This window comes from Artemia sp. Qi Xiang Cuo, chromosome 4 (assembly GCF_049724085.1).
Source record: "Artemia sp. Qi Xiang Cuo chromosome 4, ASM4972408v1, whole genome shotgun sequence".
NCBI classification, from domain to species: Eukaryota; Metazoa; Arthropoda; class Branchiopoda; order Anostraca; family Artemiidae; genus Artemia; species Artemia sp. Qi Xiang Cuo.
In genome coordinates this window covers 24,050,792-24,073,155 of record NC_142797.1, presented here as the reverse complement: position 1 = coordinate 24,073,155, position 22,364 = coordinate 24,050,792, and the positions used below count along the sequence as shown (strand labels likewise).

At 34.2% G+C, this 22,364-nt stretch overlaps 1 protein-coding gene across 2 annotated transcripts in view; it reads right to left on the bottom strand.

The window, feature by feature from the left end:
- LOC148952912 (uncharacterized) overlaps window positions 1–22,364 on the bottom strand; it is a 163,690-nt gene that overhangs the window by 75,603 nt on the left and 65,723 nt on the right. For both annotated transcript variants that reach the window (XM_089088166.1, XM_089088165.1), the window contains exons 3-5: window positions 17,164–17,310; window positions 10,860–11,405; window positions 4,453–4,647 (exon numbers count right to left, since the gene is read on the bottom strand). In XM_089088166.1, coding sequence (XP_088944292.1) covers window positions 4,453–4,647; window positions 10,860–11,405; window positions 17,164–17,310 — 888 coding nt within the window. The remainder of the gene's footprint in view (window positions 1–4,452; window positions 4,648–10,859; window positions 11,406–17,163; window positions 17,311–22,364) is intronic.

Sequence of the window (22,364 nt, the reverse complement as noted above, 5' to 3'; positions counted from 1 at the left end):
CCAGTTAGATCGTTTACTTGAGTAGTGGAGCATTTGGTCTTGGGAGTCCCTCTGTTACAGGCGAGGGAGCTTTGTTGAGCAGATTCCGCTTGAGGGTCTGTAAGTGGATACTGAGCCTGATTGGGGATCGTGATATAAGGGGGTTGTGGTGGTCTTTCGTTATATGTGTTTGCAAGAATATTTTCCAGTTGAGGGCCGAAAGGTAGGCTGACTTCAATTGTAAATAAGGTTTCCACCGCTTTTTCCAAGTTTGAACAAAAATCCGTTTTTGCAATTCTTTGCTGATTTCTGTCTTGTTTTCTTCCAGTTGTCTTTCTAAGCTTTCCTGTCGGAATTTAATTATTTCTTTTTGTGCTTTTAAGTGGTCGTGTTCATGCTGTAAATTTACGAGCTTGACTTGTTCAGGTACCAGTGCTTCTTGTACCTGGTTGTACCAGTGCCTGGCTTTAAACGATTGTTTGCCTGTTACTTCAAGCAAATTTATGGTCCTATGTCAATCTCAAATTCTTGGTCAACCTTCTTAAGACCATAGGCTGGTGTGCCTTGTTTGCCACTTTTTGAATTCTTGATCAGCATGACTAAGACTCTAGGCAATGAAGTATGGTTATGAAACGTGAGTGCTGGGAAAGATGGAAGAGGATTTGTTATATGTTTTCTAGAAGAATTGTCTAAGGATTTTTTTTAGCTTTTTTTTTGGGGGGGGGAGGGGTAGGACACGTTCTGCTAATAAAGGATGACAGATTGCCAGAGATCGTCATTCTTGGCCAATCATCTAGGGCTAAACCAAGAGCAGATCGTCATTGAATGGGATGAAAACAGATCGTAATGAAGGATTTCAAGGACATCGGAACTTCTTAGAAGGTTGTAAGGACGAAGGCTCTGAATAGATTGGATTGGCAAAGAGCGTACATTAAGAGATTGGTCTACGATGGCTTGGGGCTACATTGAGTTGATTATGGTAGTAGTAGTGGCATGTCTCAAATCTAATTTTTCTGTGCACTAGGTTCCACTTAGTCCAAAATCTTAAAGGTGACAGCTTCAAGCCATTGTAAATATAAAATTTTGGTTCATTTTTCGGGCTACCGTACGTACCCCCAAACTATTTCTTTCCAGGTCCTCTGGCCGATGAACTTAGAAACATAAATTTTGAATCTGTAAAAAATTGGCCTCATTTTGGCCTGTATTTTCAAGGGGAGTAATTTTTATTCCCTTGCTATGTACATGGAGGTCGTCTTATGGATTGGCGTTATAATTTAAATATAAACATAACAGAGTGGATGCATGGTTTTGCTTAGAGGCCAAGGGAAAGGCAAATGTGGATAAAAATCGGTTTGCTTGGGTTTTTGTAGTATTACTAGTAGCAAATATGGCATGGTTGGTAGTCAAAATGGCATATATGTAATATCTGAGGAACAGTTAAGGGTGTTAAGTTGAAGCTTTCCGAGAATGTTGGGTTCTATTTTTTTTTTTTTTCCAACTTTCAGTTTTTTGTTTGCTCTACTTTCCCCCGATCAAGTGTTGCTTTTTGGAGAGTAGTAAAATGTAATTTTTATGTAAGTTAATAAATCCTCATCCCATTTAATATATAAGAATTTGCTCAATATAGTTTACCACATATTGCACCGTCCATAAAACAGAAACTTTTTATATCATTAGATATTATTTTAAGAATAATATCTTCTTATCGATGAGAGAAGTTTTTTTTTCATTAAAGCTAACAGCATAAAATGGTGAATGGTGTAACAATGCCTGTTTTGTTCTTCATTTTAGTAACGAAGCCATTTAAACTGGCTCGAATAACCTATATTGGGGTTGGGTTGACATGGTAAGGGTACATGGTACTGAGTATATATATATATATATATATATATATATATATATATATATATATATATATATATATATATATATATATATATATATATATATATATATATATATATAGTTGTTTGTTTTTACATATATGTTGTTATATATATATATATATATATATATATATATATATATATATATATATACATATTGTTGTTTGTTTTTTCTTATCATTCAAGGTTTTTTTTTTCAAAATTGTATAAGGATTTTTCGCTTTTGTTTATTAGTGGTTCTTTAGTCTAAGGACTTTCAAATAAAAGCCAAAAGCTAACTAAAAAAAAAAAAAAAAAAAAAAAAAAAAAAAAAAAAAAAAAAAAAAAAAGACGGCGAATTGTAGCATAAAATGATAACATTAATGCTGCTAAGTAGGAAACTAGGCTATTATCGTATTAGTCAGGAGTTCAGCAGGGTTGCGTTCTGTCCCAATTTATGGATTATTTTGATGGACTTTATCTAAAGGAGCAGATAAAAGACTATAGGAGGGAGTGAAATCAAATAGGAAAGTAAACTATTCTAGACTTAGATTGTGCTGATGATTTAAGTGTCCTAGAAGAGGCTTACATAATGAATGATTTTTTGGAGGTTCTGAGAGTTCAGGGCGCAATAATAGGTTTGAAAATTAACGCTAAGACGACTAAGTTGCATAGACTGTGAATATGGGAAAGTGAAGAGGTAATATTGAGTAACAAGAAGCTCCCTGGACAGAATTATTAGTAAAGACGATGGACGCAGCGCAGATGTTAAAAGTGGAACAGCCAAGAACCCATCTTTTTTCACTGTTGAATGAGGTTTGGAAGAATAGGAAGATGATCCTGCAAACAAAGATTAGAATATTGGAAGGTATAGTGATGACAGTGGTGAAGTATGGTTCTGAAACGTGAGTGCTGGGAAAGATGGAAGAGGATTTGTTATACGTTTTCTAGAAGAATTGTCTAAGGATTTTTTTTAGCTTTTTGGGGGGGGGGGAGGGGTAGGACACGTTCTGCTAATAAAGGATGACAGATTGCCAGAGATCGTCATTCTTGGCCAATCATCTAGGGCTAAACCAAGAGCAGATCGTCATTGAATGGGATGAAAACAGATCGTAATGAAGGATTTCAAGGACATCGGAACTTCTTAGAAGGTTGTAAGGACGAAGGCTCTGAATAGATTGGATTGGCAAGGAGCGTACATTAAGAGATTGGTCTACGATGGCTTGGGGCTACATTGAGTTGATTATGGTAGTAGTAGTGGCATGTCTCAAATCTAATTTTTCTGTGCACTAGGTTCCACTTAGTCCAAAATCTTAAAGGTGACAGCTTCAAGCCATTGTAAATATAAAATTTTGGTTCATTTTTCGGGCTACCGTAAGTACCCCCAAACTATTTCTTTCCAGGTCCTCTGGCCGATGAACTTAGAAACATAAATTTTGAATCTGTAAAAAAATGGCCTCATTTTGGGCTGTATTTTCAAGGGGAGTAATTTTTATTCCCTTGCTATGTACATGGAGGTCGTCTTATGGATTGGCGTTATAATTTAAATATAAACATAACAGAGTGGATGCATGGTTTTGCTTAGAGGCCAAGGGAAAGGCTAATGTGGATAAAAATCGGTTTGCTTGGGTTTTTGTAGTATTACTAGTAGCAAATATGGCATGGTTGGTAGTCAAAATGGCATATATGTAATATCTGAGGAACAGTTAAGGGTGTTAAGTTGAAGCTTTCCGAGAATGTTGGGTTCTATTTTTTTTTTTTTTCCAACTTTCAGTTTTTTGTTTGCTCTACTTTCCCCCGATCAAGTGTTGCTTTTTGGAGAGTAGTAAAATGTAATTTTTATGTAAGTTAATAAATCCTCATCCCATTTAATCTATAAGAATTTGCTCAATATAGTTTACCACATATTGCACCGTCCATAAAACAGAAACTTTTTATATCATTAGATATTATTTTAAGAATAATATCTTCTTATCGATGAGAGAAGTTTTTTTTTCATTAAAGCTAACAGCATAAAATGGTGAATGGTGTAACAATGCCTGTTTTGATCTTCATTTTAGTAACGAAGCCATTTAAACTGGCTCGAATAACCTATATTGGGGTTGGGTTGACATGGTAAGGGTACATGGTACTGAGTAACGTAACAAACAATTTAGCTTAAGAAAAAAGTTATTTGAGATTTAGCATTATTGATTCTTATATTTATGAGATTGTCAGTGAAGTTAGGCCAGGCAAGTGTTTGGACATCACTGTCACGTAGTATTGTGACGTGAAAAAATCACAGTTGGTTCCAGGAAGAATCATTTTTCCCGATATTATAAAACTAGTGACTCACAAATACATTTTTTTTTTCTTTGTATTACTTTCGGAAACTGCCAAATTAAGAAGATCCAAATAACATGGGCAAACAAAGCCAAAATTCTAGGGGGTGAAATCAGAAAAATTAGAGAGAAGGGTCAGATGGTAGGGGTTAAAAAGCCCAAACAATTTCATTACTTGGGGTCTAGTTCAAATGATCTTGAGATAAGAGTCATTTGGAGCAGACTCTACGGGACATGAGATCTCTATCTCTCCTAACAGCTCATTCGTTTCAAAATGAACGTCATACCTTCGTTACTGATATTGTTTATTCGGTATGGTTTACGTAGTCTGAGATCAGCCTTTTCTTGGTCCTCTTGCTTTTGATTGCCCAGAATTAGTTGATTGAAAACAGGAGAAATTTTTATAGTATCCACAGCGGCAGGTGCAGAAAAAACGTCTATATTCTGAGCTTCGACACATGTGAGTATATCAGCTGTGGTGACTGAAATCATAAAATACATGGTGCTTACTTAAAATTATTCAACCAAGACACCTAGGTTTTCATTCTTCCATTTGGACACATGCAAAACAAACAGCTAATAAAGAGGTCAGCCTAAGTCGATGTCTATCTGTTATGATCTGCTTTTTATTATTTATTAAAAGAGGAAAACAACAGAACTAGGGTGACAGATCTTCAACATCGAGGTAAAAACAGAACTGATAAAACTTAGTTAAGAGTTACTTAAGAACTCAAGAATACTCAAGGACAGATGCTATTGAGTTTAGATCCCGCGCCGCGCCGATGAGGGAAGACCGGCGGCGGTGGGGCCTTGTCTCTCTAGCTCCCTTTGCCTATGTTTGCGTGTCCCAGTGCCTGTCTTTGTTGGTTTGTATGTCTGAATCTATATATTCATGTATGTTTTTGTCTCTCTCACTCTCTTTGCCGCCGGTAAGATGTCGGCGGCGCGGTCAATGCTGACCGCAAACATTAATATTTTCATCAGTCTTTCTCAAATCGGCTTAAATTTACAACAGATTCGAGCCTATTCATGAATTCAAAACTTCACAAGTCACTGGCTGGAAACTGGTCTTCTTCGTTATTTATCAAGAGAGGAAGAAATCTGGTAGAAACGAAATGGCTGTGGCGTTTCAGAACCCTTGCATAATAGTTGAAGCATCTATTAGCTATGTATTCTTAACATAAATAATGATCAAAATTAGTTGTTTTTTTTCATTGAGCATTACTGCATACAAAACTTCAAATACCGTATCACAAAATTCGTCAGTTATGTGGGTAAAAACTTTGAATATAGGTTTGAACTTAGAAGCAAAATTTTTTCATAATACAATTTGCCAATATCTGTTTTGTCACCTTTAAAACAGTTGAAATAGGCGACTCTGATACTGACTTTTTTTTTCTCTCTCTTTTGGATTCCTAAAAAGCCTTCCTTGTATTAAATACTGGTTTTTAATAACAATTAAAAAAAAAAAACATCTTAAATTTTTTTTGGCTTCTTTATAGAATATATCTTTTATGTGTGCTAAGGCTGAACTGTTGCTTTTTTTATTGCATTTGGCTGCTCTTTTGGATATTATTCATTTTTTCTTTTGGGGATTCATTCCAAATTATAAACTCATAAATACCTAATATAAACTGCCTATAAAAGGAGTAAATTTATCAAATTGAAAAATATATGATGAACACTTCACATGAGAACACTTCAATTACAATGAAACAAAGAACACTTAATGGTTTATTCGGTATGAAGAAAAATGAAGTGACAGCTATTTTCTTAGGTAAAAAATGAAAAGATCATCCGTTTTAAATGTAATTAAATGAAATAATATGCAGACTGAAGTAGCTCCAGGAAGATGTTGAGATTTTCTTCCTAGTTCGTCACTTTTAATCCAAGCAAAATGTTAGGAGACTCGGTATCAGTTATTGAGTTTATGCTTTGATTTCCAAATGCTCACAAAAATTACCAAATTTAATAAAGTCGCAACAATAAGTCAGCTGTGGTCAAAATACTCAAAGACTCCTCTTTGATCCCTACCCAGGCTCAAAGCTTCTGCTATGTCATATCCATGGAAATCTTCAAAGAGTCTTTTTTAAATATTTTTCAAGTGTAGTTAGGGGTATTAAGCCTTTTTTGCTTTTCTTCAAAGCTTTGAAAAAAGTGTTATAATATTCCAAATGTTACATTTGTTATATTTGTGCATATTTTTGGTCATCATTTGTGGGATGATCGAATTTTTTAAACCACTGTAGATACGTAAGAGCGTTGCAACATCTAGTACCCTGAGGTCATAAGACTGTCAATGACTCCTCCTTGAACCTCCCAAATTGAAATCCTAGATCTAGCTGGATCTAGGCTAAATGTACGTTAAAAAAATTAAAATTCTTGTAAACACTCAATTTGGTTTCAGGAAAAGACTATCAACCGAAATAGCTACAATCAAACTTGTGGATTGGCTAAATGAGCCGTGCGGATTGATTTTTATTCCAGCTGCCTTATTCCGAGATTTAAGTGATACCACTTCATAAAGGTGGCCCTAAAAAGAAAATTGAGAAAGAGACCGATTTCGATACTTCTATTACGGTATTTTCGAAATTTTTAGAAAAAAATGTTCATAAACGTCTATATAGTTTCCTACGCGCTAATGGTTTTCTGATTGAGACCCAATTCAGACTTCACAAAGGGCACCCGAAGACGATTGCATTGCAACAATTTATGGAATCAATTAACAGTGGTACGGACAGAGGTGAAACACCTTTGTCTGTATTTATAGATATTTGCAAAGCATTCGATACAGTTGATTTCAAACTCTAATGAGCCGGATGGAGTCGTTAGGTGTCCACAGAAAGTGCTTAAAATGGTTTGAAAGTTATCTCACAGAGAGATCCCTCAAAGTAGTGTTAAATGATGCAAGCTCAGCAGTATTTCCAGTGACGTGTGGAGTACCAGAAGGGTCAATGTTCGGTCCACTGCTTTACCTCATCTATGTCGATATCATGAGTTGAGCATTGAAGTGATAGAGACTGGATTTGTTATTATTTTTTTATATTTTTAATTATCTATTATTATTTCTAATTCAGTTATTTATTTATTTATCTATTTTTCTCATATATATATATATATATATATATATATATATATATATATATATATATATATATATATATATATATATATATATATATAGGCTATAGTTTATTTATTTTCGGTTTATTTATAATAGTTTCAACTAAATAGCTGAGGTTTAAGCAAATAGTTGAGTTAATTGGTAAGTAGTTAGCCTACTTGGACTTTCGCACGACAGCAATCCCTCCTAGGTTTTCTCCAGCCCGAAAGTGTTGTTTAATTTATTTATTTTTTTGTGAATGTGGAATAATATTCAACTTATGAGCTAAAAAAAAAGAGCTTAAAGTTATGTGGTGACGTCAGGAGATCAAGAAAAGGTTAAAATTGTCTATAGTTAGAAGATATCATGAATTATATTTGCTTGCTAGGACATTATTCAGGCACTTCATAATAATAATAATAATAATAATAATAAATCAACTTTAAAGTAACATTTAGCTAGGACCGTTTCTTTTAAGCAAACAAAACTAAATAACAATGCTAACTACGCTGTTTTTCCGTCATGAAAACAACAAGAAGTAAATGAAAACATTTTCTGAAGACAATAATCAAAACAAAACCTATGACTAATAGCCGTTTTAAGCGAACTACAATGTAAGAACTAAAACATAGAAACCAATCAAAAATCCAAGTCACTAAAAACTTTTTCAATAAAATAACAGAGAACTAAAGCAAAAATTTGACACATATTTAGCTTCATCACCTTATAAAAGTTTAGCTATGTCCAAGGTCATATTCAGAGGACGGGTAAGGGGGTTGGATCCCTCCCAAAATGTTTGTCTGACTCGTAAAAATGTAATAAAAATGCAATTTGTTTTGTATCCCCCCCCCCCCTCAAACACACAGCCCTGGGTATGGCCATCAAAAAAGGTTATTGCTTCATGCCATAGAGTTTTATTAAGAATTTGAAGCCTTGTTATTACCAGCAATTCAAAAAGACAACACTGTTTTTCTTACACAAACAAGGAGCACAGTTGAAAATTAAAATGAACAAAAATTATCCTGCAGAAAATAAAAGACTTACTTAAAATTCTCAAAACAGTCTTTCACTGTCCATGCTATGGCAATTTTTTGTATATAATTATAATTCTCGAAAACTTTAAGCAAGCTCAGTTTGCAGTAAAGTATTTGTTTATTTAAGCTAGTTTTGTCGATTTTAGCTAATGCTCATGTTAGTTAAGCTAGTTTTGTAGAAGTATTTTGCGCAAAGTGCGAAACGATAGTTTTTGTCTGATTAAAGTTTCAAGTTTGTCCAGTATTTCCCTAGGATTTTTTTTTAGTTAATTTTGGCTCGTTTTAATTTTTTTAAATATATGCAGTAGATTAAAAAAAAATCTTTGTTTAATTTAGGTAACGAGACTACAAGAGCAAATATGGTTATCTGTTAATATACCAAATAAAAATTTTGTGTTTTAACTCCTAATCTTCTCAAACTTTCCCAAAAGATATGTGTAAATTTGTCACATAGCTAAAAAGTTCAAGGAGTCTGTTGTCACCAGCATCTTTGGAGAATTTTCAAATAAAAATTCAATTTATTGTCATAAAAATAACAATAAGTAAATTAAATTTTTTTTATTAAGCCTTTTTTTTCAAAAAATCTTTTTAATTGTCGCTTACTTAGGGGAATGGAAAAGGAAGAATACAAAAAAGGCACTATACGATTAAGGATTTTTGACAGTGGAGGTTATAAAGATACCCTTGTTACATTTCCCAGCTTTTCCACTCCAGAAGGTACCCTATGGTACTTTACGATGAGGTTATTTAGAGAAGTTACAAGAGGCACATACAGAGAGGCATAGCTTTTAATGATTTATTAAACATCTCACTGCGATCTTACGAGAGCCTGCCCATGCAAAAACGATATTTTTCCCTTTTTAAGATGGGGGGAGGAGTCAAAACCTCCGTCAAAGGTTTCAGATCATGACCAATCGATTGGTAATCTTTTGAACCTCTTACAGGAAATGTTGACGCTCTGTGGCAAAAAACGGTAGAAAAGCAAAATATATAATGACAAGATCCCTTTTATTCTTTAAAAAGGTCGTCATCTACTGATGACTGATCAAAAACCATGGTAATAAGTTCAGCATTGATGTCTTTTACCACATTAAAATTTATTAATAAATGAAGAAGTCAGTGCAGCATTCATGTCATACTATAGGCTATGTAAGAGCAGTTTTTAAAGATGAGAGAAAGGAGAATATGCTGGGAAATAGATATCCTCATTGTTCAAGATATATATGGTCGAGCAAGTCCTACTTACACAATTAAAAGAATCATATTTTATTTTGACTGTCGTCGCTACCTTAATGGTAATGGTCTTTTTGGAACGCACTCTAGGTTTTTTTAAAAAAAAAAAAAATAAAAAAAAAAACACAAAAAAAAAAAAAATGCAACCTTTTACTTACAGATAAAATCATATCCCTCATGCGACAGTCAACAAATTTATGAGCAATTAATTTCCCAGCATATTCTGATGGCCCATCAGAATATCTATTCTGATGGCCATGGAAGATCTATTGATTATCTAAGAGGTCGCAATTCCCGGCATTTCGATCATCTTGATGAAAATTGGTGTTTATAGTGCACTACTACTACTACTAACATCTCACCGCAGCACCAAGCAGCCTCTGGCCAACACAGCTTCGCACTCTCCTCTTCCATCCTTATATATTCAAAGCCTCCCTCTTTACATCCTCCCAGTAAGTTCCCATTTCCCTGTAATCTTTCTTTACAACATCTTCCCATCCCAACCGCGGACGACCTGCTTTCTGTTTAGCACTAGACAGTTGGCTGAAAAGGACAATCTTCGACAATCTGTCATCCTTCATGCACAGAACCTGCCCTAGCCATCTCAACCTTTCTTTTATTATAGCCCTAGAAAGCGGGATTGAACCAGGCTTTTTGTACAGCCTACTGTTTGAATTACAGTCAGTCAGCCGGGTACCCAAAACAAACCGAAGGCAATTTCAGAACAATATTTGACCACTGTCATCACTATAGCTTCCAATACTCTAATCTTGGTTTGCAGGCTTATTTTCTTATTCTTTCAAACTTTTTTCAACTGTAATAAAACACACTGAGCCTTGGTTATTCTACTTTTAACATCTTCACTGGTCCCCCACCGTCATCACTAATAATACTTCCAAGGTAAAAGAAGCTGTCCACTTGTTCGATATTTTCGTTACCCAACGGCACCTTTTCATCTTCACTTATTCGTAGCCATGGCGACTTGGTCGCTTTAAAGAGGTGCATATGTTCATCTAATATCGGGAAAAAAAAACATTAAATGCAAAACTAACTCTTGTTTCTTTAATCATTTTTCTCATTCCTAATTGTTCAATTTAGCAATATTTCATTTCTCTATGAATTCTCAGTTTTTATCTTTGAAGATCAAAATAACATACTGAAGTAATTAGGCTTTCATTAACATCGCGAGGTTCAATTATACTTTCAAGATATGCAGAGTCAATACTCGGTGTATTTATTAGCATATTAAATCAAGTGTAAGCTATTCAAAAATTAGGGTTGACTTGGAATTACAGTGAACACAACAATACTAACATATAAATACCTTGACAGTATCCATCAATGGTGGAGGAATTGAAAAAAAAATCTGGTTTTGCCTTTTCATTGCTTCTCTTGCATTTATTAGCAGTAAGTATAACTCCAGTAATATCCTCAGAAAGATGTCTCTTCAGAATTACATGTTCCTTTATATCATTAACATTCGGACATAAACAGATGGGGCACTTCTTCTTTTTATCAGCTTCATGTTCTATGTAATGGATGGCAAAATCTGAGTAGTTGTTTATTTCTTTACGACAAATTTCACAGAAAAATGACAACCCTGTTTCACAGTTTGTAGACTTATGCAGTTGTAAGAAATAAAAAGAATTTTCAATCTTTCCACAAGCACTACACCGCCATTTACCACAGCAGTTTTCTTCAATAGTGCGTTTTGTTAGCTTTTCTATCTCAACAGTTTGTTTTAAATATATTTTTTCATGTAGTTTAGATATGTTGGACACACTGGTCAGCCTAATAATTTCACCTGTGCTTGACAAATCCTTAACAAGTTCACCACGGTTCTTCTGAGAACGATCATTACGGAAAGAGCCTAGAAGATCAGAGAAAAATGTCAAGTAGTTGACTTATTAGTTAATAGTGATTATTAATATATCAAGCAATCAGATTCCAGGTGAGAAAGGTAAAGAGTACAAACAAAATACTATTATCAATAGGTACAATGAACTATCGATAAATAGGTGCAATAAAATATTCGGATTCTAGAGGTAAGTTTGTTTTTAGCTTTCTGAATACTGTGTTTCGTTAATCTAGATATTTACCAAAAATTAAATCCTAGTTTTTAAGATCTAAAGATGAATACGTTTTTTGGATGATCAGGGGACACATTCCTGGACAAAAAATTGATAACCATGGTTGTCACTTGTTGGAAACCTTTCACAAGAGAAAGGTTACATTGAACATTGCCACTTGTTCAATTCATTGCAGGGTGCGGTGTGCCGGCTTCCATGTCTTACACCATGTAAAATTCATTTGGTATTGCAAGACATTTATTCGATAATTGTAGAAACCCAAGTCAACTGAAATGGAAAGGTGAGTTAGAATATCACAAGTGATATTCTAATATTTATGGGTTATAAATAAGACAGAAAAAAGACATCTTATGCCTTCTCCCCCCTACGTCAAATACCCACATCAATTCTCACTAAAACCAAAATGGTGGTCTAGAATTTTCTTTTTACTTGAAAAAACATTAGGGCTCAAACTTGTAAGATACATAGGAGCAACCTTTGGAGGGAGGCGAAAAAGGGGAAGGGATCAGGAAGCCTTTCCTGAGAAGTATCAGCAGATGGTCTCAGAAAGTGTGCTCATTAGCCGTAAAATTTACAAAAGGTCCTGTGGAAAAGTCATAAGCAGGAGATATTCCCAATAGTTCTTTCCGTCTTTGTGTGGTTTACCAGCAAACCAATGGTGATTTCTTTATCCAATAAAATCTTGTTTATTCTACTTGACTAAAAATTAATGAAGCACATTTTGCTATTGTTACATGTATGCCAAAATTTAAGAAAATATGGAAATAAGAAAGGATGAAGAAATAGTTTCTTATTAGGAAATAAGAAAATATGATACTAAATGATCGTAAATGCCAAACATTGTTCTAGTCGACAATATTGGCGTCACTTTCAGTTGACTCAATCGATCAAACAATTATTTGAATTCATAGTTTACAACGCTTCCTAGTGATCTTCTAAAAAAAAAAAACCTTAACAACATTCACAGGTTATGACTCCATAATGCACTCCACTTGACTTATCCCCACATACTTTACAGGGGTGACTTCAATTTGGGCTAAAACCTGAAAGGAACTTTTTGGAAAAAACAATCACAGTTATTCACAAAATAATCACACAATAAAGGACATTTCAATGTAATAGATTTAGAAACGGATGGTACATTTACAGAAGGTCATTAAATCCACTCCAACCTGACCTCACATTTAATATCATTGACAATTCTACGAAACACGAACATACTTTAATTTCATACTATGCTAACTGTGGCACCTTTACACGAAACCTGGGGCAGTCTACTTTGCATACACATAAATGGACAAACCTTTGGAATGTACTCAATATGCATCTAGCAATTTGTTATAAAAATTTTATTCGTTTGCAGTGCTGCCAAAGGAGCACTATTGGCGTTTTCTCTATATTAAATAAAAAAAACAAGTTTTTTAAACTGAAAGAAGGAGCGACATTAAAACTTAAAACGAACAGAACTTATTCCGTATATGAAAGGAGCTGTCCCCTCCTCAACGCCTCACTCTTTACGCTAAAGTTTTTTATTGTTTAAAAAAAAAAGTTGTGAGAAAGTCAAACTTTAGCGTAAAGAGCAAGGCGTTGAGGAGGGGACAGCCCCTTTCATATACGGAATAATTTCTGTTCGTTTTAAGTTTTAATGTCATTCCTTAATTTCAGTTTAAAAAACCTGTTTTTTTTATTTAATTTCTGATCGTTTTTTAGTTAATGCGGCTTTTATTTTGGCTCACCGTCATTTAATAAGTAAAAAAAATTTGCATAAAAATTTTACTTTTCTTTTGCTAAATGGAGGTCTCTAAATTTAGTTATGACGTAATTTACAAATTAACTTACGTAACTAACTTCTATATTCGTATATGTTTCTTCTGGCAAAAAATACAAAGTTGCAGATTTTTGTAGATATGAGCTTGAAACCTATGTAATAGGGTTTTCTGATACGCTGAATCTGACGGTGTGATTTTCATTAAAATTCTTTGACTTGTAGGGGATGTTTCCCCACTCCTTAAAAAATCGGGTAAATTTTCTCAGGCTCGTAGTCTTTGATGAGTAATACTAAACTTAATAAAATTCATATATTTAGAATCAGCATTATAAACACATTCTTTTGATACATTTATTGACATCAAATTCCGTTTTTAAAAGTTTCGATTACTATTGAGCCGTATCGCTTGTTTTTTTTATTGTTTTTTTTTGTTAAAAGTTAAAAAAAAATTTGATTCACAAACCCCTGAATTAAAAAGGGCGTTGAATACGAATAGATAGCACTATTAAAAGCACTAAAATAAACGGTAGCACAAAAACCGAGGTATTGTTTTGGGGGAGAACCCCCTCACATGCTTTATAATTTCTGTTCGTTTTAAGTTATAGTGCTCATTCTTACTTTCAGCTGAAAAAACTTGTTTTTTTAAATTTAATTTCTGATCGTTTTTCAAATAATGCTTTGAAATCCGGCGCCCCCTTCATAGAAATGCCCCTTACCCCAAAGAAACATCCTCCACGGAAAGATTCTCCAGAGTAACCCCCTCCTCTAGCCCCCCCCCCACCTCCAGAAAAAAATCCTTCCTGAAAATGTATGTATACTTCCCAATAACCAATAAATAATGCTGGCAAGTCCGGCGCCCCCTTCATGGCAATTTCCCTTCCCCCATGAAAACTTCCTTCATGGACAGATCCTCCAACATAACCCCCGACCCCCCCCCCACACTACCAGAAAAAACCCACCTGAAAACTTCTGTATACTTCCCAATAACCAATACTATATGTTAAAATTGGGTAAAGTTCATAACTTTTAGCCCTCCCCCTGGGTACTTAGGGGGATTAAGTCATCCTAAAAGACATATTTATCATATTTTTGACCATACTGAACAAAATGGTTATCTCAAAATTTTGAACGGGTGACTTTGGGAAAAAAATAAGCGTGGGAGGGGGCCTAGTTGCCCTCCATTTTTTTTGGTCACTTAAAAAGGGCACTAGAAATTTTAATTTCCGTTCCAATAAGTCCTCTCGCGATATTCTAGGACCACTAGGTTGATACTCTCACCCCTGGGGAAAAAACAACAACACAACAAATAACCACGCATCTGTGATCTTTCTTCCGGCAAAAAATGAAAAATTCCACATTTTTGTAGATAGGAGCTTCAAACCTCTACAGTAGGGTTCTTTGATACGCTGAATATGATGGTATGATTTTCATTAAGGTTCTATAACTTTCAGGGGGTCTTTCCCCCTTTTTTTTTAAAATCAGCCAAATTTTCTCAGGCGCGTAACTTTTGATGGGTAGCACTAAACTTGATGAGAGTTATATATTTGAAATCAGCATTGAAATCTGATTCTTTTGATGTATCTATTGGTATCAAAAACCCGTTTTCTAGAGTTTCGGTTACCATTGAGCCGGGTCGCTCCTTACTTACAGTTCGTTACAACGAACTGTTTGATATACTTTTCCTCCCTGAACGATACCTGAACACTTGGAAGTCAGAAACGACCCTTTTTAAAAAAAGAGCAGTTTCAGCGATTTTTTATTTCAAATTAATAGCTTGTTAACGTTCATTTTGTCGCTTTCTTAACAAAATGCTGATTTGAAAACCATACAGTTTAGCGAAGGGAAATAAATAGTTTTTTTTAGGATATGGCTATTTCAGGGAAATATTTGAATATCTCCAGTCAGGGGCGTAGCTCCAGCATTTTTATTGGGGGATGGAGGGAGTTCACATTCGGATAGTCAATTGGCATGGTTTATCCTTCGGGTGAAAGCAGGAGCGGTTCTGGCCTCTTCAATTTGCTTACACTTACAGTAAGTACTATCCTATAACTATTACAGTAAATATTAAAATTATCCGCATACAACAACATCAGCCGCGTGTTAATTAAAAGATAAAGGGAATTTTCATTTTTTTCAAATATTTCAAAACAAAAAGTTGACGTCAAAACAGGGCCTTACGTGATTTAATTTCATCAAGATGTTTGTCATTAAATAGGTTTAATGACAAATAATAATTCAATGGTTAAACAGGGAAGAGAAACCGTTAATTCAAGAGTAATATAGAGTTGAAAATCCACTCATCAGCGTTATATACAGCGTAATATTATAAGCCACTCATCAGCGTAGTATCATAAGCCTCAGAAGGAAAAATTTCAAAAATTGTTGCATGATCCTGGTTTAAACAAGTTACAACATGTCTTCACTCTCCTGTTAATCTCCTTAAGATTAGAGATATTTATGTTATATCTCTAGCTTCGTTGGCATATCAATTCTTCCACGGAGATCTCCCATTTTGTTTTTCTGGACTACTTAAGCCAGTAGGGGAAGTAAATTTTTACTCAGTTCGAAACAGGGAGGACGTTATGATTCCGGCTACTCCCTCGGTTCGTTCAGACTTTGGTCTGGTCGTGACTGTGGGACGTGCTTGGAACTTGGTTCCTGCTGAGATTCGTCAGTCACAAACACTTGGCTCCTTTAAAAGACAGATGAAAAGTTTCTTATTAAAGCTAAATATTAAATAGTTTATAGTTGTTGTATAGTTTTTTTGTTGGCGTTGGATCCTCGATGATGTAGAGAATTTTTTATTTTTGATTTATTTTTTTATTGTCGGGTGATAGGAGGGTCGCTGTTTCGTGTGGACTGTCGGTGAGTTGACTTCTTTTACTTATAGATTTATAAGTTAAAAACTGTTTAGTATTGTTTATGCCAAGTTTTAATATTAGTCATTTATTCTGTGTCGTTTCCCAAATAACGGGCCATTGAGCCCTTTGGGATATTGTTTTTGTTATTGTTATTTATGGAAATAAATGGAACTTGAACTTGAACTTGAACTTCCTTTGCTTTGGAACGAAAAGGGACCCAAGTCTTTAAAAAAGAGAAGAGGTTATAGCATCAAGGGTAATAAGCTCAGGAGAAAACATAGACCGTTAGAGAAGCTATTAGAAAGCCTTGCAAACAAGCTTTTCAAATGAAATTTTTAAGGATCCCTTTACCTCAAAATGTCTATACACTGCTTCCAATTTTAAATGTTTTTTTTTTTTTTTTTTTTTTTTTGTTAGCCTCTCAGTAATGTATTCTGAAATTTTGTGCTTTGAAACAAGATTCAGGAGAAGAACAAAATGAAAAGCTCAAACAAATATATGAAACCCCCTCCTTTTCTCTTAGCTTAGAACAGACTCTAGTGAACAATATGCACCTAGGATCATTTCGTTCTTGTTTTGTTTTTTTTTAATTTTTTTTAATGAAATTATCAATAATTTCTTCACGAGGCCGCTTAATTTACTGATTTGACGTTAATCAATTATATTATTCTGTTAAGCCTTCTGGGAGCACCTAGAGACTCAAAGCATTTTCTCTATATTCTTCACACATTACAAAAATAAAAATTCCATGAAAAAAAAATCACGTCAAGGTCACGTCAAAGGCTGAGACCAAGTACGTCAAAATGCAAGTTTATGCTTCATTTAATAAAACTGCTTGGATAAAACATAAAATATAAAATAAACAAAGGGATGAAAACACTTTTGCATTCTTTCTGTTTGCAAGCATACCTTCTTCCTTTAATGCGAAAGAGCCAACCAGAGCCTGAAATGAGTTGCAAGAACTGCTCTCAGGAGTGTCCAAACCATAGAATGAATGAGAAAAATTTGAAACTTTCATGGGCTCATCATTCTCAATTTGCAAAGGATCCCCGATTTCTAAAAGATAAAGCAATTGAAGGACAAAAAAGCACTGCAGAACAAACGGCAAGACAAAACATGCAGTAGGCTATTTAATGAACCCTTTGTTCTATTTTCTCAAAGGAGAAGCCTTAGCTTGAAAATTGCCTAGCACACCTTGCTTGGGCTTTTATTGTAAATTCCAAACTTTTGAAGAAATAAAAGTACTGACAAAAAATTAAATGGCTGACCAGCTAAGTTTCAACTTTGCCATGGGAAATTTTTCTTTTAAGCTGTTGCATACTCATATTTTGATAGGTTTGTGTTTACGTATTTTGCTTATACTGAAATTGTACAACATTATCGTAACAACTTATGCATTTGTAGGTGTTTCTCTGTAGGTGTTGAAAAACATTTGATTTGAGCATTTTTGGTGTTGTTTAACACTATGTTAATCCTGTTTTATTGAAAAAACCAGTTAGCAGAGGAGATGCTAACATGGCCAGACAGAACGTGTAGTAAACCATGCAATACATCCTTTGTTCATCCCCTCAAAGGAGCAGCCTTGGCTGGAAAATTGCCTGATACACCGTACTTGGGCTTTTATTGTAAATTCCAAAAATTTCAAAAAATATAACAGTATTTAAAGTTGATCAGAAGAACAGAAATAATTGTTACAAATGTTGATGGTATGCTTAGGCAAAAGAAAGGAGAAGAGAAAAGACTACAAAATATGTAATACCTCTCCTCCCCTCCCCAGCTCATTTTCAATGAGTCTAAAAAAAACTCTAATGAATAATTCACAACCAAAATAGTACTTTCCTGCTTTTTTAGCAACAGATCTTGCAATAACTGCAATAATTATAAATTGTAATTATTTGGTACCTGCGCTACGCAGACCATTGATTGGCAGGTAAAACAGATTCAGTAAATATCATCAAAAATGGAGGTTTGAATGATAAGTTTGTTAAAATACTAAGTAAGTTTAGTTAGGATAAAAAAAGATACTTTTTCTTTAGTTTTAAATCTATTGATTCTCATTACTATTAGCAAAGTCAGACAAAAATAAAAATAAATAATTTTCGCAGAAAAAGTCTACATGCCTGAAAAGGGAGGTTGTATCAAAATCCTGAAATGGGAGAATTTTTTAAGATGGCTCCAGTTTATTTGCATTTACATAAATATTACAATTTTTAGACAAAGAATCTTGCAATAATCAGCTGTCTATTTACTGATTTTACATGAAAATAAACATTGTTTAATCTTCTCTAGTGAGTCTAATCATTTATCTATATTCTTCAAATATTAAAAAAAAAAAAATCAAAAATTCTATTCAGCATCATCTGCATATAACGCCATCATCTGCACGCTAGTTATTGCTTGATATGACAAAAAAAAATTAGCCTAATGTAAAATAAACAAAAGGATGGAAAGCCTTGTGCATTATTTCTGTTTGAAAGCATACCTTCCTCTTTTAACGTGAAAGAGCCAACCAGAGCCTGAAATGACTTGCAAAAACTGCTCTTAGGAGCGTCCAAACCATAGAATGAATTAGATTAATTTATTTCCAAACGACATAGTTAAACATGATCACCGCCCACGGGAAGACATAAATACACTGGCACTGGGCGGTTACCACAAGCTATTTCAGCTTACTTAAAAAATAAAATAAATTTTAAATTTCTTTTTAACTAGTACTTATGAACATTCTCATAAAAAAAGAAAGAAAAAAAAATGAGATAATAACAAAAGAAAATAAATGATAATATATATCTTCAGTCTCTGAATCATGGCCCCTTGCCCCCCTAACAAAAAATTCTTTACTCTTTTTATTTAAACAAATGCTGGTGTTCAGCCGCCTTGACACTATAAAGGAGGGAGCTCCATACCCCCTGTTACAGATGTTTCATTTGAAATCCAGTTGGACTTCCACTCCATGATAGTATTGCAGTTTAGGTAAAAACCTAGTTCTAGAGAATTAACCTGTTCTAGAGAATTACCAGAAAATAATATTCGCCCATCGAGATCTATGGGCCTACCAATTCAACTAAAAACCATAAAACTTCTCCTTTTTATATTAACCGCCAAAATACTTAAACACCGAAACACCCTTTAATCATTTAATACCATATTTACATTATTCATTAACTCATTCACAGATACATTACGAAAAGAAATAGCAGTGTCATCTGCGAAAGATGTAAGACACGAATCACAAAGGTAAAATCTCATAGTATCTAAATAAACCAAATATAAAAGCGGAACTAGCACAGAACCCTGCAGAGCAACACTATTTACAACATATGGACTAGAAGTTACACTATCAATTACAACCTTTATTGACCTCTCCTTTAAAAAAGAATCAAACCAATTCAAACAGGCCCCTTTAACCCCTAAAAGCTTTAATCTATTTAATAAAATACTAAAATCAACCGTATCAAATGCCTTTTTAAAATCTATAAAAACAGTGAGAGATATTTTTCCACTATCAAGACACTGATTCACAAAAACATATAGGTGTTGCACCGCATGTGTAGTTGAGTGACCTTCGCGGAAGCTAAATTGAGTATCACTAAAGATACCATGATGTGTAAGGTAGAATCGTCGATTAACAACTTTTTCAAGTATTTTCAAGAAAAGGGGAAGGATGAAGATTGGCCTCCAGTTCCCGATATCAGATCTTGAGCCATCTTTGTGAAGGGGAATAACCTTTGCTGCCTAGAGACCTTCAGGAAAGATCCCAGTTTCTAGCGACACATTTATTATATGAACAATACAAGGAAGAAGATAAACCAAAACAGACTTGAAAGTTCGGAGGTTCATTGCATCTATCCCCGCTGAATTGGAGCTCATGCTTCCAACAATTTTAAGTAGTTCATCACTGGTACAACTCTCAAACTCAAAGGCTAATCTGTCCCCTCTATCATCTTGAGACTCATACTCGCGGAAGGATTCAGGACTGGTTATTTTCCTGTTGCACTGTCTGACCAATTTTTGAGCAATAATCTGCAAAATGTCCCGCCACTTTTAGAGGATCATGGAGTGTAGTCCCATCTAGCCTATTGAGAGAGGCTCACCACGGCTCTTCTTCAATATCATCTCCCCGATGATCTTCCAGGTTTCTTTCGAGTTACCTTTGGTCTCAGTAAATTTCTTTTCAAAATAATCCCTCTTTACTCTTCTTCTAAGAGACAAATTTGAAATTTTCAAGGGTTCATCATTCTTAATTTGCATAGGAAGTGATTGAATGACATAAAAAAAAAGACATAACAGATGGCAAGACAAAACGTGCAGTAAACTATGGAATGAACCCTTTGTTGGATTCTCTCAAAAGAGGAGCCTTGGCTTGAAATTTGCCTCGTACATCATGCTTAGGCTTTTATTGCAAATTAATGGATTGGCAAGCCATATCAGTAGGGCCTTTGGTATGAAACTTCAGACGAATTTCCTCAAGATCCAGGTGGCTATGATCATTGAAAAGTAAAGTAAGAGCTGTGAAAATGGTCCAGTTCTCATTCTGAGCTGTGCAGTTGTCAGCCCAAGACTCAAATATTTCAACGCCCGAAAAGTTTTTGATGACCTTGACGAATGCAATAGCTACATTGTCAACGTCACGTTTCTGAACAGCTTCTTACCAAAAAACGTAAACAAAGTTATTTCCAGAAGTGCAAATTATGTTCTGGTCTTAAAAAGGCATGGGGGCTGTCACCCCTTCTCATGTTGATTTATGCTCATTTCGAGTTTGACTCAGTTATTTATTTTAATTTCTATTCGTTTTGGGTTTCATTTATTTACCGATGGTGATTTGTGGTAGTTTTACGCTTGAAAGATTATTTGACTTTATTTCTGCTCATTTTTGGTCTAATGCAGATCTTTACTTTTCTTTGAATTTACATAATTTTGCAGAAAAAGTTTTAAAATCAACTTCTGTTGTTTTTTATTGATACAGTCTTTTTCATGGAAAAAGAAAATAATATTTCATATCTTTTCATTTTTTTTTTCTATAAGAATCCATAGTTTGGCTTCCTATTTGTATTCTGGAAAATTTTTCAACAATTTTTAACAACACATACCATTTTGAAAATCTGGACACGATTAGTATCGTTTAATTTAATTTTATAACTCCTCAAGTTGACCTGAAAAATAAAACTTAATATCATTCCCTAAAATATCTATGCTCTTTGACAACCTGGCTAGCTTACACTCTTTTGATTAAGTTAAATTGTAACAGCCAATGCAAGAACAGTAGTAACCCTGAATGTTTCAACTTAAACGCCTAAGTCGTTCTTGGGATATTGCTGAGGTATCTCATTGGCTACCAGAATACACTCAGTATCTTTTGATTTAGTTTTAAAGCAACCTTTTGTTAATATAAATATATTTATTTTGAAAAATCATGATCATAAGCCTTGAAGGGCCGAATTCAAATTTCGGAGTACATAAAAAAGCAAGAAAATCAAAACAAGAGCACGACAAATAAAATACTAGAAAACAAAACCAAAACAAAAATATCACAATGATATATCATTCCTTAGTCAAAAATATTAAAAACAAAAATTTATAATGGACAAATTGCATAACTGTGGAGGTTTTGATACCCACTATCCCAATAGGCATAGTTACAGGACCATTCATTATGCTGAACAAAATGCCTATCTCAAAATTTTGACTGGATATGTTTGGAAAATTGATGGGCTTTGACACTAGACCTCTTAATTTCCAATCAAAAGTTTCAAAAATTTTTAAGCTCTTTTAAAATCTTTAAAAATTTCAATGATATTTCTACCTATGATTGAACGGCGCTGCCTAAGATATTGCCTATCTTTCCTTTCGAAAAACTGCATGCATATAGTTTTTTTGTTTAATTAAAGCTCTCCCTAAACGTTACCTAATATCACATTAAAACCTTTAGCGTCATTAGTTACAGTAATTGTTGTAGTAGTATTAATAGTTTACACATAGTGTCTTCTGACTAGTTCAAAATCCGCCACAACTTACCTTGAAAGGTCTAACTTAATAATGAAAGCCGTTCTTCAGATATTGCTGTGCACCCTTTTGACAATCTGAATGCACATAGTGTCTTTCGATTTATT